We start from the raw sequence: 18207 nt of genomic DNA on the forward strand, positions 1-18207 counted from the left end.
CAAGGTGAAACCCCATCTCTACTAAAAATACAAAAATTAGCTGGGCATGGTGGTGGCGCCTCTAGTCCCAGCTGCTCAGGAGGCTGAGACAGGAAACTTGCTTGAAGCCGGGAGGTGGAAGTTGCAGTGAGCCAAGATTGTGCCACTGCACTCCAGCCTGGGCGACGGAGCAAGACTCCATCTCAAAAAAAAAAAAAAAAAAAAAAAAAAAATCCAGAAAGTAAAAATAAAAATAAAATAAAATAAATTAGCTGAGTGTGGTGGCGCATGCCTATAATCTCAGCTACTTGAGAGGCTGAGGCAGGAGGATCACTTGAGCCCAAGAGTTCAAAGCTGCAATGAGCTATGATTGTGGCACTGTACTCCAGCCTGGGGGACAAAGTGAGACTCTGCCTCAAAAATAAATAGATAAATAAGTAAAAATATAAAGTAAGAGATGAGCTACTCAGAAGGAATACGGAATAGGGTCTACCTCCTGCCACCGGATTCACCACTGTTTTCGTCCAGTGCTGAGCCCAACCACCTGGGTCACCTCGGGCTCCTGCCAACAGTCTTTCCTTGAACAACTGGTGGCTGAAATGAAGGATTCCCCTACCAGCCACCAGCATTGGGGGACTATGCCACCAGACCCCACTGCAGAGAAGGAAACTCATGTCTGGTTCTATGTCCAAAACATTTATTTTCAGGAAATATTTGTGCCTGCACAACAGGGGAAATTTGTGGGGTGTCTGTGGCTTGCTACAGTGACATCTGGCAGGACTAACTGGGTCATCAGAGCCACAGAATAAGGACTGGGAAGGTGACCACAACTGCGAAGACTGGGGCCATGTTGGGGGAGGACTCTGAGAGTGGCAACTTGGCTGATAACTTGGGTGTCCAGTGTGTGGGAATCTCAGTGAGTTTCTGGTCTGAAGTCAGACTCTGTCTCTGACGCAGACGTGAGAGGTCGGAGCGGCAGGAACTGCTCAGCTGCTCATCCGGGAACTTGTCTTCCAACGGGCTTCGCCATTCGTTTTCTTCCTGTACCTAGAGGTGGCAGTTGGTGCTCAGCTTCCACAGCTGTCCTCGACACACCTGCTCAGACCCCTCGGCTACTCTCTTGCCCAGCCCAGAGTACCTTTTCCACTCGACTGAAGACCCGCAGCAGGTTTCCGCGAAGGACACCCTGAAGCTCTTCCTTACTCCAGCCACGACTCAGCAACTCCTCTATCAGGACCGGGTATGTGGAAACGTCCTCCAGCCCCTGAGGGAATCTATGTGGCCACCAGCCAGTGGGTTTCAGACCTGATTCCCTGATCCTGACTGAGAACCACAGTCCAGGGTCCATGAAACCCCAGCCGTAGTCAGGTATGGGAAGTGGAGACTTGGAGAGAGTAGGTAATCTTCCTCTGCTCTTCATCCTTCAGAAGGAGGCCTCAAAACCTCCTTGAATATTTATCAAAACTCATTGAATCATACTATTAAGATCTATGCCTTTTACTGAATGCAAATGATCCCCCCCTACCAACCAGAGTTAAAAAGAAGAAAATGGCCAGGTGTGGTGACTCACACCTGTAATCCCAGCACTTTGGGAGGACAAAGTGGGTGGATCATTTGAGGTCAGGAGTTCGAGACCAGCCTGGCCAACATGGTGAAACCCAGTCTCTACTAAAAATACAAAAAAGAGGCCAGGCGTGGTGACTCACGCCTGTTATCGCAGCACTTTGGGAGGCCGAGGCAGGAGGATCACGAGGTCAGGAGATCGAGACCATCCTGGCTAACATGGTGAAACCCCGTCTCTACTAAAAGTACACAAAAATTAGCTGGGCGTGGTGGCGGGCGCCTGTAGTCCCAGCTACTCTGGAGGCCAAGGCAGGAGAATGGCTGAACCCGGGAGGCGGAGCTTACAGTGAGCCCAGATCATGCTACTGCACTCCAGCCTGGGCAACAGAGTGAGACTCTGTCTCCAAAGAAAGAAAGAAAGAAAATTAGCTGGGCATTGTGGTGCATGCCTATAATCCCAACTACTTGGGAAGCTGAGGCAGGAGATTTGCTTGAACCCAGGAAGCAGAGTTGCAGTGAGCTGAGACTGCGCCACTGCACTCCAGGCTGGGCAACAGAGTGAGACTCCATCTCAAAAAAAAAAAAAAGAAGAAGAAGAAAAGGCCCAGTGAGGTGTCTCAGGCCTGTAATTCCAGCATTTTAGGAGGCCAAGGCAGGAGGACCATTTGAGTCCAGGAGTTCAAGACCAGCCTGGGCAACATAGTGAGAACCCATCTCTGCAAAAAATAAAATTATCTGGGCATGATGGCACATGCCTGTAGCCACAGCTACTTGCAGGCTGAGATGGCAGGATCACTTGAGCCCAGAAAGTCAAGGCTGCAGTGAGCCAAGATTGCGCCACTGCACCCCAGCCTGGCCAACGGAGCAATACCCTGAGAAGAAAAGAAGAAGAATAAACAGAAGAAAAGGAAGAAAGAAGAAAGAGAAGAAGAAAGAAGGAGGAAGAGATGAAGAAGAAAAAGGAGGAGGAGGAGGAAGAGAAGGAGAAGGAGAAAGAAAAGGAGAAGGAGAGGAAGAGCTTCTTCAGAAAATAATGGTTGCAAACACAGCCACTGTGCACAGGGCAGAGAAGATGGTCAGCACACACCAGACCTTGCTGATGGTCTGTTCAGAGAGAGTGGGTCTACTGGGGCTGGGGGATGAGCTGTCTGGTAGTTTAGCCAAGTATAACGTCCAAAGTGGGGTCACTGGGATGAAGACAAACAGGAGAACCCAAAGAACTGATCCTGGGAGTAGGGAGATGCCAGGTGGTCAAGGCCTAAAGGACATGATGGCTATGGTGACTGTGAAGTCCCCACTGCTGTACAGCTAGCTCCAGACAAGCCACAGGGAAGCACTCACTTGCCGGCCCCATCATAATCTCCGCCAATCCCAATGAACTTGGATCCGATGACTGCCTTGATGTGGTCGAAGTGATCTGGGGAGGGGGCAGGTGGAGAGTCAGCTGCGTAGGGCTTCCAGGGCAGGGGTGCCACTGGGGCTGGACGGCAGTGAGTCTCTTTGCAGCCTGTAGGCCAGGCAGGCTGATTCCTTCATGGCCTGCCACATAGCTTGGCAACCTGAGAACCCTGAGGTTCGACCTGAATGGATTCAGCTGGTTCTGGCCTGGACTTCAGGTTTGGAGTGGATCCACAGAGCCACCTGTCTGGGCCATTTCCCACCTAGGATTAAACCTGCCTCTAGTCTCTTTAGAATCTGGTAGGAACTCTTTTCTTTTCCTTTTTTATTTTTTCTGAGACAGTGTCTCGCTCTGTTGCCCAGGTTGGAGTGCGGTGGCACAATCTCGGCTCACTGCAAGCTCCGCCTCCTGGGTTCACGCCATTCTCCTGCCTCAGCCTCCTGAGTAGCTGGGACTACAGGCGCCTGCCACCACGCCTGGCTAATTTTTTGTACTTTTAGTAGAGACAGGGTTTCACCATGTTAGCCAGGATGGTGTCGATCTCCTGACCTCATGATCCGCCCGTCTCGGCCTCCCAAAGTGCTGGGATTACAGGCGTGAGCCACCGCGCCTGGCCGGTAGGAACTCTTTTCTATGGTTGTGGGAGATGACAGAGGGACAAAGAGTACAATCGACAAAGACCCCAGAGACCTAAGGGGCCTTCCAGTCTCTTGGCCAGAGGCTGAGGCAGGGTGCTTTTGTGACCCCCTGCAGAGGCGCAGACAGTTAGCACTCAGGTTCTATGTGTAGTTTCCTCCCTTATACCTATCAGGACTGCAGCATTGACTCTGTGGCTGCAGCTCCACATGACCAAGGTGCTGTGTACTGTCTATCATTGCATTTTTTTCAGTGAAACCACTGGGACAGTACTGAGGCCCTCCCAAGTCTTCAGGTGCAAATCAGAACTGTTCAGAGAGCCCAGGAGTAGGGGTTACCTGCCACAGTGGACACATTGGCTGACGGGTTGCACTGTATTACTCCCATGGACAGAGACACCATCACGATGCCACCGTTCTTCTTCTGCAGGGGCGGGCAAGTGGACACTCAGCCTGGCCCCTCAGCAAACTGCATTCCCACCCTGCCACCCTCTGGATCCCTGGAGGGGGTGTTCAGTCCTGGCTTCAGGAGTCAGAGGAAATTTTACCTCTCTGGTTTTGTGTGAATGGCGGAGTCTAGGCCCTGGTCTGGCACAGGTGTCTTGGCACTTACTTTAAGGAGTAGAGGAATATACATATTTATCATCTAGAACCCCCCACTCCTGGATGTGGACTGTGGGGTTGTGGAGCAAAAGGTGTTCAGCCTGAAGTTACAGGAAGTGGAGGGAGCAGGGCCTCAGGTTTGAGGGCTCCTGTTTTTTGTTTTTGTCTTTGTTTTCCGTGGCAGGGTCCCACTCTGTCACCCAGGCTGGAGTGCTGTGGTGTGATCTTGGCTCACTGCAACCTCCGCCTCCCAGGTTCCAGAGATTCTCCTGCCTCAGCCTCCCAAGTAGCCGGGATTACAGGAATATGCCACCACACCTGGCTAATTTTTGTATTTTTAGTAGAGATGGCGTTTCCCCATGTTGGCCAGGCTGGTCTTGAACTCCTGACCTGAAGTGATCCACCCACCTCTGCCTCCCAAAGTGCTGGGATTACAGGTGTGAGCCACCGTGCCTGGCCAAAGGGCTCCTGGTTTGAACCTCTTGCTTGAGGTTCCTGTGCTGGGCAGTTTCTCACCAGAAGCTGCAGGATGTCATCAGGAACATTCCGAGCACTGTTGCATACACCCCGGGCAGCCGAGTGGGAGAAGATCACAGGTGCCTGTGATACTTCCAGGGCCCGCCGTGCCACAGCATCTGAGACGTGGGACAAGTCTACCATCATGCCCAGGCGGTTCATTTCTGCCACCACCTTCTGCAGGGACATGTTGGGGGAAGGGTATCAGGGATGCCCATGTACATTTATCTGTAAGAAACAGCTGGGGTGTGCACATCTGTGTGGGGTGGAGTTGTGAACCAGGGTCCTCACCTCACCAAAGCCAGTCAGCCCGCTGATGTTGTTGTAGAAGGAGTGGACTCCCTTAGCTGAGCTCTCTGCCCTGCAGGTGGCCAGGAAGCAGTCTAACTGGTAGCTGTTCCGTGGCCTCAAGAGCCTAGAGGCCCTACCCACCCTCCATCCCTGCAACCTCCTGAAACAAAAACAGGGATCCAAAATGGGCCATGCAAATGGGCCATGCCTGGCAGCAGGAGTGCCCTGCTGGGTCCAGTCTTTTTTTTTTTTTTTTTTCCCCTTTTCTTTTTTTCTTTTTTTTTTTTTTGAGATAGAGTCTCGCTCTGTCTCCCAGGCAGGAGTGCAGTGGTGCGATCTTGGCTCACTGCAACTTGCACCTCCTGGGTTCAAGAGATTCTCGTGCCTCAGCCTCCCAAGTATCTGGGATTACAGGCATGCACCACCACGCATGGCTAATTTTTGTATTTTCCGTCAAGACAGGGTTTCACCATCTTGGCCAGGCTAGTCTGGAACTCCTGGCCTTTAGTCATCTGTCCGCCTCAGCCTCCCAAAGTGTTGCGATTACAGGTGTGAGCCACCGCATCTGGCCAGGGGTCCAGTCATATTCTGAAAACCAGAATCCCAGCTTCCCTCCCCACTCGAGTCAGTGCCAGACCCCATGGGTAAAGCTTGTTCTGGGACCACAGTGACCTCAGGCACATCTCTGCCCCTGCCGCGGCAGTCCCACACCATCTGTGCTAGGCTCACCAGGGCGTGTTGCAGGTGTGGGTGAGCGTCAGGTAGCGCACTCCCAGCATGTAGAAGGTACGTAAGACGGAGAGGCTATTGTCCAGCGAGTGGCCACCCTCCACACCGATGAGGCAGGCCAATTTCTGGGTGTCATTCAGAGCTGGGGGCAGGTAGGTCAGGTGATTACTCTCGAGGTCTGGAGTAGCTCAATCAAGTTCCTAACACTTCCCATCAACTCACCTACCTTTAGCCGAGGTCACAAGCTCCAGCTCAGAATAGGAGGCACACATGCGGCGAATGAGGTCAATCTGCTCTAGGGTGAGGCGCAGGGCATCCCGGTCCTGGGTCTGGCATGGAACGTAGGCTGACCAGAACTGGGGGGAAAGCCAGGGGTTGGCTTGGACAGGGGCTGCTTTGGAGCACCCTGGACTGCTCACAGCCTCCACAGCTGACACAGCACCCAGTGGGCCAGGAGGTCACATGTAATGCACTGCTTCTTCCACGGGGTCTTCCTGGCCACCAAGCTGGTTCATTGTAGCCTCTGCAGCCCCCAGCATCCATATCATGACACTTTTTGGGTCACTATGGTAACTGAGTTCTCATGTGACTAACTTGTGATCTCTGGGGTCCCCACTCTCTCCAACATACCCCAGCAGCCATGCTGTGGCAGCTCATGTATCCCTGTGGTACCTGGGCGCCCACGAGGCCATCTCTAAGCCTGTCCAGGCTGGTCTGGCCATGGCTGAAATTGCGCAGGTTAACATCCGGTAGCCCTTTCTGGTAAACCTGCCTCAGGACCAGGGGCAGGTCGTTGTGGCTGGAGGGATGTCAAGGCAGGGTCAGGTGAAGAACAGACAGATGGGCCTCTTAGCCCTCCAGTTCAGGAAGGACACATCTGGGGATCCCCATCCCACATTGTCACACGACTATACTGAGACCCCCTGAGGCCCGGGCTAGGAGTGCCCACCCAAGAGGGGGTGACAGAGGGGAAAGAGTATCCATGCATGACGGGAGAGGGCATCCAGGTGAGATGTGAGGGAGCCTCCTCCACAGCCCTGCATACTCTGGGACCCTCCCTTGCCCAGGAGTGCGCTCAGTCCCATAGCCCCCTTGCAGCAATTACGCACCCGTCCACTAGCGGGAAGTCCCGCATCAGGGCCCGTGCCTGCTCTCGCAGGCCCTGGGTGCTGGGACTACCGAGTGTGGTCGAGGGAGCGTAGGTGCCTGGCATGGTGTGGGCTCTGGAGGCGCCCAGCGTGGTGCGGGCTCTGGGGGCGCCCGGCGTGGTGTAGACGCAGGTTACAGGCTGGAGCAGCAGCAGCAGGAGCAGGAGCAGGAGCAGCGGACTCAGCAGAGGCCACCGACCAAACGTGCCGGGACCCTCAACGCCCGCGGGCTGCATGTTGTGCAGGGCCGGGCAGGCGGGCAGGGGTGGCGGTCAGAGAGCCTGAAAGGGGCGGGCGAGGGGCAGAGCGCGACGATGGAGTCCTGACCCTCGATTCAGGCCACCCGGCGGAGTGGCCTCACGAGGAGGGTAACGAAGTCACAGGGCCCCGCGAAGGATGTGCGGGGAGCGGCGGCACCGCACAGTGTGGCCACCAGGGGGCGCCCAGCCCTCCAGCCGTCATCCCCAAGGGCGCTCCCGCTGGCTGGGCTGATCCCTGTCCTGGGCACCCACTCGCGGCCTGTCTCAGGCCCCTCCACTCTCCCTGTTACCCCTCTCACTGTCCCCAGGGGTCCGACCCAGGTGGCTCCTCTGCTGCCCCTAGGCCCCCTCTCTAAGAGAGAGGGCCTGGGGTGCTTCTCCCAAACAGTGGCCCTCTGCCCTGCCCTGGGAGATCTGCGGACCACATCATGTCCCCAGCCGCCTGCAACATGTCCCGGCCACACCCAGGGCCACATGTGTCCCTGTGACCACAGTGCTCTGGGCTCTGGATTTCCTGGTGCTGGGTTGTGTGGGTGGGTGTGGGGGAGGAGATAGGCTCTGGAAATGAGGGGTTAACCCTGTGGACTGGATTCAGGAAGGGCCCCCCCTGGCCCTGGCCTTCTGTCTCCCGTAATTTAGGCCCTCAAGTCTATACCTAGGGCCTCAAGTCTATACCCTGGGGACTCTCCCAGCTACTAGGACCTGTCAGGAGCACCCCTCTGTCCCCCCCCACCCCACTTTCTCCAATCAGCCTTAGGAAAGAGCTCCTTCCTAAGGATCTGCCACACCTCCCCAGGACCCCAGTGGAGGGATGAGGGCAGAGCAAGCATCTGGCCACTGCCGGGGAACATTCACTCAACAGAGCAGGAACCCACCCAGCCATCTGCATGGAAGGAAATGAAATCATATCTAGGGCAGCAGAGTCCCCGACCACAGCACCTTCCTCCTAGAGCTTCTGGCTGCACTGCTGGCCAGGATACCTCCTACCTCTGTGAGGAAGCCCCAGCCTCGTCCAGGTCAGGAGTAAGGGGCCTGAGGAAAGGCCTGCCACCTGGGTTCTGCAGCCACACTCTTCTTATCTTGTGGCTCCTGTGACTGGAGCGCTCACGGAAACCTCCAGGGCTGAGTTCTCTTCCTTGACAACAGGCCCCACCCCATTCCCAGCCTGGGGCCCTCAACCTAGGTGCCTCCTCCAGGAAGGACCCCCCAACCACACAAGCACACAAGCACACAATCACACATCCATAAGGGATGTGCCTGCTCACAGAAGCCCCACCACCTGAGAGCTTCAGGGACTTTGGCCAAACCCCTTGGTCCTCAGAGACCTTTGCCTCCTCCTGCCCCTCAGGCTCTCAAGACTCTGCTCTGAACCTTGGCACCCACTGGAGCTGCTCCATCTTTGGAGTCTCCCCTACGTGGCAGGGCCGATCAGTGCATGGGTAGTGTGACCTAAACCTGACAACTAGAGATGCAAGAAGGCCTCCTAAAAAGAAAATAAGCCAGCTCTTCCAAAGGGATTGGAGGTCCCAAGCTACCCAGGAGGGGAAGTGATCCTAGCTTTGATGTATTTTAGGGACTGCACATTTGATGTTGCCCAGTGTCTGCTGTCCAGGAGAAAGGCAGATTGATGACCAAGTGCTCGAGGTGGGTTAACTCTCATGTCTACTGCTGCCGAAGGGGACCTTTTATTGTTTGTTTGTTTTGAGACAGAGTCTCACTTTGTTGCCCAGGCTAGAGTGTAGTGGCACAATCTCGGCTCACTGCAATCTCTGCCTCCTGGGTTCAAGCGGTTCTTGTGCTTTAACCTCCCGAGTAGCTGGGACTACAGACATGTGCCACCAAGCCTGGCTAAATTTTGTATGTTTAGTAGAGATGGGGTTTTGCCATGTTGCCCAGGCTGGTCTCAAACTCCTGGTCTCAAGCAATCTGTCTGCCTCAGCCTCCCAAAATGCTGGGATTACTGGGGTAAACTACCACACCCGGGCTTTTTTTTTTTTTTTTTCTGAGACAAAGTCTTGCTCTGTCGCCCAGGCCGGAGTGCAGTGGCCGGATCTCAGCTCACTGCAAGCTCCACCTCCCAGGTTTATGCCATTCTCCTTCCTCAGCCTCCCGAATAGCTGGGACTACAGGCGCCCGCCACCTCGCCCGGCTAGTTTTTTGTATTTTTTAGTAGAGATGGGGTTTCACTGTGTTAGCCAGGATGGTCTCGATCTCCTGACCTCGTGATCCGCCCGTCTCGGCCTCCCAAAGTGCTGGAATTACAGGCTTGAACCACTGCGCCCAGCCCAAATTTTTTTAAATGAAAGAAATAGATATGGTTTCTCTATAGGGAATGGGCTGGAGGTCAGGAGATCAGGAGGGGACAAGGAATGAAGGGGGCCTGTGCGGGGGAGAAGCAGTGGGAACAGGAAAGACACATACCTGGGAGATGTTTGGAGGTTGAACCCACAGGATTTGGAGATGCTTTGAAGCAGGGTTGGTGGGAGACAGTAAGGAGGTATCAGCGGTGACACTTAGGGTCGGCTCTGGAGTCAGGCCCTGAGTTTCCCTGCCTCTGCCTCGTTTCCATTCTGCCCACTGCCAGCATCTAGCTAACTTAGATTATAGCCTCTGACCCCAAATTATTCCTATTCTCAGGTCTGTGTCACTGATATTGGCAGATCCTAAGACAAGACTTCACTAGTGTGTGCTATTTCCCCTGCAAGGGGGAGAGCACAGAGATGGCTTTGGGTGAGGTTATGGGGAGGATAGACCACCTTGTTGGCTAACACTTGTTTACCTCTGGGGCATGAGTGTTCATGTGAGCCACCATGCCTGGCCTATTCCTCTTTTAACAAAATCTAGTAGGACATGGTGGCTCATGCCTTTAATCCCAGTAATTTGGGAGTCGAGGTAAGAGGATCTCTTGAAGCCAGAGGTTTGAGACCAGTCTAGGTGACATAGTGAGAACTCTCTCTAAGAAAAAAAAAAGGTGGTGCATGCCTGTGGTCCCAGGTACTTAGGAGGCTGAGGTGGGAGGTTCGCCTGAGCCCAGGAGTTTAAGGTTGCAGTGAGTTATGATTGCACCACTGCTCCCTAGCCTGGGCAACAGAGTAAGACCTCATCTCTAACAAAACAAAAACAAAAGCCAATGCATCCTCCTGCCTAAAGCTCTTCTGTGGCTTCTCATTGCAGAAATCTACCAAATTTCTTTCTTTGGCTTTCAACTCCTGGAGAGTCTGCTCCCACCAGCCTCTCCAGTCTCAGCAAATAGAACTAACCTTCCTGTCCTCCAAAATCTCACCACATCAGTGATGCTACGTCCCACCACAGGGCCTTGGTGCAATCTCAGCCTCCAACTGGTAGGGCTGTTGAGGCAAAGCCAGGATAGGAAATCTTACTACAAGGAAGGAGTAGGTAGGTGAGCAGCTTTTCCCTCTACTTCCTCTTCTATGCAGTGTTTGCATAGATCAAGACCTGCAGAGGAGGCAGCGGTAGAAACAGTTTGCTCCAAGGACCAAACTTATTCTGGTGTGCAGCTCACCCGCCCCTACTCATCTCCAGTGTATTTCAAGAGTTTGCAGAGAAGGAAAAGGTCAGGCTGAGTTATAGGTGCACAGGCTGCCTCCCATGCTCAGAGTGCAGGGGTGGGGTGTAGGTGGGGCTTACTCAGTATCCAGCAGTGCCCAGATGATGATCATCTGCATCCAAGCCCCCTGGTCCTGGAGACTCATGCTTCCCTTTGATGTTGCCCTGGATCTGCTCCCATGATGTCTGATACAGACAATTCCCAAGAAACAATAGTCTTCCAAGCCAGAAAACAGCCTGGCCACTGTAGACAAACATCCTCCAATCACCAAGCTGAAGCCACCCTTCCCGAAATGGCAAATAGCTAACATAACATTTTTCTTCCTCAAAAGGCAGTCAATGTTTATCTTTCTAGGAGAAGTGCAATAACCCCAAATGCGTCTTTTATCTCCTGAATCTCCTGAATGCATCTTGAACCTTCTCCTCAACCCCTACCAACCCCTACCCTGCCAGCCTCTCTGTTCAACATTCCTGGGGTGCTTTTTTTTTTTTTTTTTGGAGACAGAGTTTTGTTCTTGTTGTTCTTGTTGCCCAGGCTGGAGTGCAGTGGCATGATCTCGGCTCACTGCAACCTCCACCTCCCAGGTTCAGGCGATTCTCCTGCCTCAGCCTCGCAAGTAGCTGGGATTACAGGCATGCACCACCATGCCTGGCTAATTTATATATATATATTTTTTAGTAGAGACGGGATTTCACCATGTTGATCAGGCTGGATGGTCTGGAACTCCTGACCTCGAGTGACCCACCAGCCTCGGCCTCCGAAAGTGCTGGGATTACAGGCATGAGACACTGCACCCAGCCTTTTTTTTTTTTTTCTTTTTTTTGAGACAGGGTCTTGCTCTGTTGCTCAGGCTGGAGTGCAATGGTGCCATCTTGGCTCACTGCAACCTCTGCCTCCCAGGTTCAAGCAATCCTCCCACCCCAACCTCCCTAGTAGCTGGAGCTACAGGCATACACCACCATACCCAGCTAATTTTTGTATATTTAGTAGAGACGGAATTTCACCACATTGGCCGTGAACTCCTGGCCTCAGATGATCCACCCGCCTTGGACTCCCAAAGTGCTGGGATTACAGGACTGAGCCACCGCGCCTGGTCCTGGGTTGCTTTTTGATGGAGATGATTGATGACTTCGGTCCCATGTGTGCCATTGAGTTCCTCTTGCAGCTGGGCTCTGCCTGATTTCAGGCAGTACCGAGGATCTGGGACACAAGGTTGCATGCTATCCCATGTCCTTGAGGTAGTGCCATCAGCCGAGGGTGGGGAGGGGACTGGAGGGCCCTGGGGTGCAAGAACTGGATCCAGCAAGGCCTTCAAAAGTATCTCAGGGAAATTAGCTGGGCACAGTGTCAGGCGCCTGTAGTCCCAGCTACTTGGGAGGCTGAGGCAGGAGAATGGCGTGAACCTGGGAGGCAGAGCTTGCAGTGAGCAGAGATTGTGCCACTAGACTCCAGCCTGGGTGACAGAGCAAGACTCCATCTCAAAAAAAAAAAAAACCTCAGGGGACAGGAGGTGGTGGCTCATGCCTGTAATCCTAGCACTTTGGGAGGCCAAGGCATGAGGATTGCTTGAGGCCAGGAGTTCAAGACCAGCCTGGGAAACATAGTGAGACCCCTTCTCTAAAAATTGTTTAAAAAGTAGCTGGGCATGGTGGCACATGCCTGTAGTCCCAGCTACTCAGGAGGCTGAGGTGGGAGAATTGCTTGAGCTCAGGAGTTAGAGGCTACAGTGAGCTATGGTCGCTCCACTGCATTCCAGCATCTGGGCAGAGCAAGACCCTGTCTTAAAAATAAAATACCTGGCTGGGCGCGGTGGCTCACGCCTGTAATCCCAGCACTTTGGGAGGCCAAGGTGGGTAGATCACGAGGTCAGGAGATCGAGACCATCCTGGCTAACACTGTGAAACCCTGTCTGTATTAAAAATACAAAAAATTAGCCGGGCGTGGTGGCAGGCGCCTGTAGTCCCAGCTACTCGGGAGGCTGAGGCAGGAGAATGGCGTGAACCCAGGAGGCGAAGCTTGCAGTGAGCCGAGATTGTGCCACTGCACTCCAGCCTGGGCGACAGAGCGAGACTCCGTCTCAAAAAAATAAATAAATAAAAATAAATAAATAAATAAAATACCTTTTCTGAAACATTTTTCGTAAGATAAAAAATGAGGCCGGGCGCGGTGGCTCAAGCCTGTAATCCCAGCACTTTGGGAGGCCGAGATGGGCGGATCACGAGGTCAGGAGATCGAGACCATCCTGGCTAACACAGTGAAACCCCGTCTCTACTAAAAAATACAAAAAACTAGCCGGGCGAGGTGGCGGGCACCTGTAGTCCCAGCTACTCAGGAGGCTGAGGCAGGAGAATGGCGTAAATCCGGGAGGCGGAGCTTGCAGTGAGCTGAGATTCGGCCACTGCACTCCAGCCCGGGCGACAGAGCAAGACTCCCTCTCAAAAAAAAAAAAAAAGAAAAAGAAAAAGAAAAGAAGGAAAGGAGGAAAGAAGGAAGGAAAGAAGGAAGGAAGAAAGAAAACAAAAGAGAAAAGAAAATTTTTAAAAGGTTGGGTATGGTGGCTCATGCCTGTAATCCCAGCACTTTAGGAGGCCAATTGCTTGAGCTCAGGAGTTAGAGAGCAGCCTAGGCAACATGATGAAACCCTGTCTTTACAAAAAATACAAAAGTTAGCCAGGTGTGGTGGTACACACCTGTAATCCCAGCTACTTGGGAGGCTGCAGCAGGAGAATCGCTTGAACCCAGGAAGCGGAGGTTGCAGTGAGCTGAGCTCGTGCTACTGCACTCCATCCTGGGCAACTAGAGCGAAACTCTGTCTTTAAAAAAAAAAATTCCTGGCCGGGCGCGGTGGCTCAAGCCTGTAATCCCAGCACTTTGGGAGGCCGAGACGGGCGGATCACGAGGTCAGGAGATCGAGACCATCCTGGCTAACCCCATGAAACCCCGTCTCTACTAAAAAAAATACAAAAAACTAGCCGGGCGAGGTGGCGGGCGCCTGCAGTCCCAGCTACTCGGGAGGCTGAGGCAGGAGAATGGCGTGAACCCGGGAGGCAGAGCTTGCAGTGAGCTGAGATCCGGCCACTGCACTCCAGCCTGGGTGACAGAGCGAGACTCTGTCTCAAAAAAAAAAAAAAAAAAATTAAAAATTAAAAAAAAAAAAAAAAATTCCTTTTAGAGGCAGGGTCTCACTGTGTTGTTCCCTGAAACTTCAAACTCCTGGGCTCAGGCGGTCCTCCTGCCTCAGCCTTCCGAGTTGCTGGTGGAGTCTGTGAGAAACATGGTGACCCGGTCAATACCCATGCCCCAGGCAGCTGTGGGGGACAGCCCGTATTCCATGGCGGCACAGAAGTTTTCATCTATGAACATGGCCTCATCATCACCTGCGGCCTGTTCTTCAAAAAGCTGCCGCTGCTGCATAGGATCATTTAGATCAGTGTAGGCATTGCTTATTGCTTTCTTTACGACAAATAGCTTAAAGCGCTGGGCCAGACCTTCTTTAGAGTGGTGCCATTTAGCTAAAGGGCTCATTATCTGGGGGTGATCACAGATGAATGTAGAATTGATGCAAATCACTTCCAGGAACTCACCCACAAGCTCGTCAAGGAGCCTGGCTGTGGTCCTAGGTGGAGGGCATGCAATAGCGTTTGCACACAGATATCATCAAGAATTTTGCCAGTTGCTTCCGTTTCAAACAGGTTACTTTCTGCAGCTTCACCCCCAGGGCTTTCTCAAGCTCTTCTATCATGCTGATCCTCTGGAAGAGTAGGGTGAAGTCAATATTGCAGGCTTATCCCTCTGGGACATCTGGATAGTAGGTGACCTTGTAACTACCTGTATTATGCTTCACCATCCCTGGAACCATCTTCCCAGTGATTTACATGAGATTACCATAGTCTGCATAGGCCATGCAGAACCCAGGGGTGCTGAACTCAGGATTTTACGTCAAATCAATTCCTTCATTCCAGAACTGGAATGCAATTTCATAAACCTGGTCAATGCCACCACCCACTAGCATCTTATGGTAGAGTTCTGGAGCAGTTCATGTCCAGCTTGTTGTGATAAGTGATGAAAGGCTTGGTTATAGCTCCCCCTGGGATGATGTTCATTCATGGGAGTTTCAATCTCTAGGAATCCCAGCTCATCCAATAAACTTTTTTTTTTTTTGAGATGGAGTTTTGCTCTTACTGCTCTGGCTGGAGTATAGTGGTACAATCTTGGCTTACTGCAACCTCCACCTCCTGGGTTCAAGCAATTCTCCTGCTTCAGCCTCCTGAGTAGCTAGGATTATGGGCGCCTGCCACCATGCCTATCTAATTTTTGTATTTTTAGTAGAGGTGGGGTTTCACCATGTTGTCCAGACTGGTCTTGAACTTCTGACCTCAGGTGATCTGCCTGCCTTGGCCTCTCAAAGTGCTGGGATTACAGGCGTGAGCCACTGCGCCTGGCCTAAGAAACTTATTATACATGTGATGATCTTACAGCGGATGATAAATTTCTGCCTCACAAAGTCATTCAGGATCAAGTCCAAGTATCTCTGACCATACCTTGTTTCCTTGTCTTTGAGACCAAAGTGAAGATGAGGTAACATATGCAAGCAAGGCCACAGCAGTGTGATCTCATAGGGAATGAAGCTCTGCTCACTCTTCTTTGTTTTTCCCAGGATTCCCCTGATTTCCAATTATGTTTCCCCAACACAGTTTGTTATTAATATGAGTTATTCTTCTGATTTATAATTCCTGAATTTGGCCATGACTTACAACTTGACCCCCTCTGCTCAAAGATCATAGAAGTTCATGGCTGGGAACTGTGTCTCACGCCTGTAATCCCAGCACTTTGGGAGGCCAAGGCAGGCAGATCACCTGAGGTTGGGAGTTTGAGATCAGCCTGACCAACATAGGGAAACTTCGTTTCTCCTGAAAATACAAATTGAGCCAGGCATGGTGGCACATGCCTGTAATCCCAGCTATTAGGGAGGCTGAGGCAGGAGAATTGCTTAAACCCAGGGAGGAGGAGGTTGCAGTGAGCTGAGATTGTGCCACTGCATTCCAGCCTGGTCGACAAGAGTGAAACTCCATCTCAAAAAAAAAAAAAAAATCATAGAAGTTCGGCTTTCCTCCAGAAGCTTTTTTGGCATGGATCCTACCTGCCACCTTTAAGGTGATATCAGTCTGGAGATCCCCAGTTTGTAGGTGACAGTATTCTTGGATGAAGTCAGTGAGGGAGATGTCTACATGGATCTTGTTGGGGTATGGATCTTTCCCATTGACCTACCTGATTGCAAATCTTTTTTTTTTTTTTTGAGACAGAGTCTCACTCTGTCGCCCAGGCTGGAGTGCAGTAGCGCAGTCTCAGCTCACTGCAAGCTCCACCTCCCAGATTCAAGCGATTCTCCTGCCTCAGCCTCCCAAGTAGCTGAAATTATAGGCATGCGCCACCATTCCCAGCTAATTTTTGTATTTTTAGTAGAGATGAGGTTTCAGCATGTTGGCCAGCCTGGCCTCGAACCCCTGACTTCAAGTGATCTGCCTGCCTCAGCCTCCCGAAGTGCTAGGATTACAGGTGTGAACCACTGGGCCTGGCCTTGGCTGTGGATTTTGTAGCACTGATTTGGGTCCAGGCTCTCCTCCTCAGGACCCACACCATTGTCAATGGTATGGTTGGTGGCAGCAGCAGTGACCCGGGCTTAGCTGTTTCTCACTGAGCTCTTACTGCGTGGCCGCCTTCTCTGCCACTTTCTTCTTGGCTTTCAGGTATCTCTTCAGCTTGTTCTTGCTCAGTTTTGACTCACCACCATCCACTTTAACCTTGGCCCCTTGTGCTGTAGTCATCTTCCCGGAGGGCCTGACCCAAAAGTCTGGTTTTTTTTTTCTTTTTCTTTTCTTTTTGAGATGAAGTCTCGCTCTGTTGCTCAGGCTGAAGTGCAGTGGCGCAATCTCGGCTCACTGCAACTTCTGCCTCCAGGGTTCAAGAGATTCTCGTACCTCATCCTCCAGAGTAACCAAGGCTACAGGCACCCACCACCACTCCTGGCTAAATATTCGCATTTTTAGTAGAGATGGGTTTTTGTCATGTTGGCCAGGCTGGTCTTGAACTCCGGGCCTCAAGTGATCCTCCCGCATCAGCCTCCCAAAGTGCTGGAATATAGGAGTGAGCCGCTGCGCCTGGCCCTGGTTTTTGCTTTTTTTCATGTGGCTGTGTACTTAAGGAACCAGTCTTATTGTGTAGGTGAGAAAATTGAGCAGCTGGTCAGATGAGGGGTTCCTTCAATCCCTACACTTCCAGCTGCTGCCTCTAGGAAAGGCCTCAAATTCCTTACATCTTTTTTGTTTTGTTTTGTTTTTGAGACAGAGTCTGGCTCTGTCACCCAGGATGGAGTGCAGTGGCGCAATCTCAGCTCACTGCAACCCCCACCTCCTGGGTTCAAGTGATTCCTCTGCCTCAGCCTCCTGGGATTATAGGCGCACGCCACCATGCCTGGCTAATTTTTGTATTTTTAGTAGAGACGGGGGTTTCTCCATGTTGGCCAGGCTGGTCTCAAACTCATGACCTCAAGTGATCTGCCCACCTCAGTCTCCCAAAGTGCTGGGATTACAGGCGTGAGCCACTGTGCCTGGCCTCAAATTCCTTATACCTATCAGTTTGTCTGGGCATCCTTTCCTGATCACCCACTGGTGCTGGCCATTTGCTGGGGTGTGCAGTGAGGTGGCTGGATAAGTCTCCAGCTATTTCATGTGCTGGCATAAGCACATGGGGGTGGAGGGTGGGCTCTGTAGGGGCCCCAGGATCCAGGAGCCAGTGCTGACCAAACATCTACTAGGCAGCATGTGTGATTTCACATTTAACCTCAAATTCAGACTTGCTGTCTCTTTTGCTTAACCTAGTCTGCTCATCCCGGAGGGCTATCAGATCTGTTTCTGCAAAAACACAGTGAAGTCACAGCACACCCTGCCCCAGAGCGCTCTGAGCTTCCTGTTTTTATGCAGAAAGCCTGCCCTCCTGTGAAACTGACCATGTGAGATCTCACTGACTCGGAATCTGGGTGAATCTGAGAAGCTTAGTTAACAACAACAACGCAAAACTTTTTTTTTTTTTTTGAAACTGTATCTCGCTCTGTGGCCCAGGCTGGAGTGCAGTGGTGCCGTCGTGGCTCACTGCAGCCTCAAACTTCGGGGCTCAGGTGATCCTCCCACCTCAGCTTCCTGAGTAGCAGGGACTACAGGGTGGGGCTACCACACCCAGCTAAATTTTTTTTTTTTTTTTTTTTTTTTTTTTTTTTTTATAAAGACGAGATTTCACCATGTTGCCCAGGCTGGTCTCAAACTCCGGGTCTCAAGCGATCCTCCCACCTTAGCCTCCCACAGTGTTGGGATTATAAGCATGAGCCACTGTGACCAGACCAAAACACTTTTTATAGGGAAAATTGCAAATACATGAGAAAGGAGGGAGAAAAGTGTATTAACTCCCATGTAGCCATCACCCAGTTTCAACGATTATCAAATGATGGTCCATCTTATTTCAT

At 52.1% G+C, this 18207-nt stretch overlaps 1 protein-coding gene and 1 pseudogene across 4 annotated transcripts; both read right to left on the reverse strand.

Annotated features, from left to right (window-relative positions):
- Positions 1-659: 659 nt before the first annotated feature.
- LOC105491392 (dipeptidase 2) lies at positions 660-10987 on the reverse strand. Of its 4 annotated transcripts, none has more exons than XM_071084812.1 (11): positions 10772-10987; positions 6825-7144; positions 6346-6514; positions 5942-6071; positions 5716-5857; positions 4987-5056; positions 4696-4872; positions 3916-4000; positions 2884-2959; positions 1118-1253; positions 660-1026 (listed from the first exon to the last, which is right to left on the reverse strand). In XM_071084812.1, exons 2-11 carry the CDS (start codon positions 7097-7099, stop codon positions 772-774), a joined length of 1515 nt encoding a protein of 504 aa, XP_070940913.1. In that variant the 5' UTR covers positions 7100-7144; positions 10772-10987; the 3' UTR covers positions 660-771. The 4 variants fall into 4 exon arrangements, with proteins under 4 accessions (XP_070940913.1, XP_011756066.1, XP_011756068.1 ...); XM_011757764.3 differs by lacking the exon at positions 10772-10987 and adding an exon at positions 8111-8275; XM_011757766.3 differs by lacking the exon at positions 10772-10987 and adding an exon at positions 8111-8274 and having other exon boundaries at positions 6388-6514.
- A 2941-nt stretch (positions 10988-13928) lies between these two features.
- On the reverse strand, positions 13929-16660 carry LOC105491553 (lysine--tRNA ligase-like; annotated as a pseudogene).
- Between the last annotated feature and the right edge of the window lie 1547 nt (positions 16661-18207).

This window comes from Macaca nemestrina, chromosome 18, assembly GCF_043159975.1.
Source record: "Macaca nemestrina isolate mMacNem1 chromosome 18, mMacNem.hap1, whole genome shotgun sequence".
Lineage (NCBI taxonomy): Eukaryota > Metazoa > Chordata > Mammalia > Primates > Cercopithecidae > Macaca > Macaca nemestrina.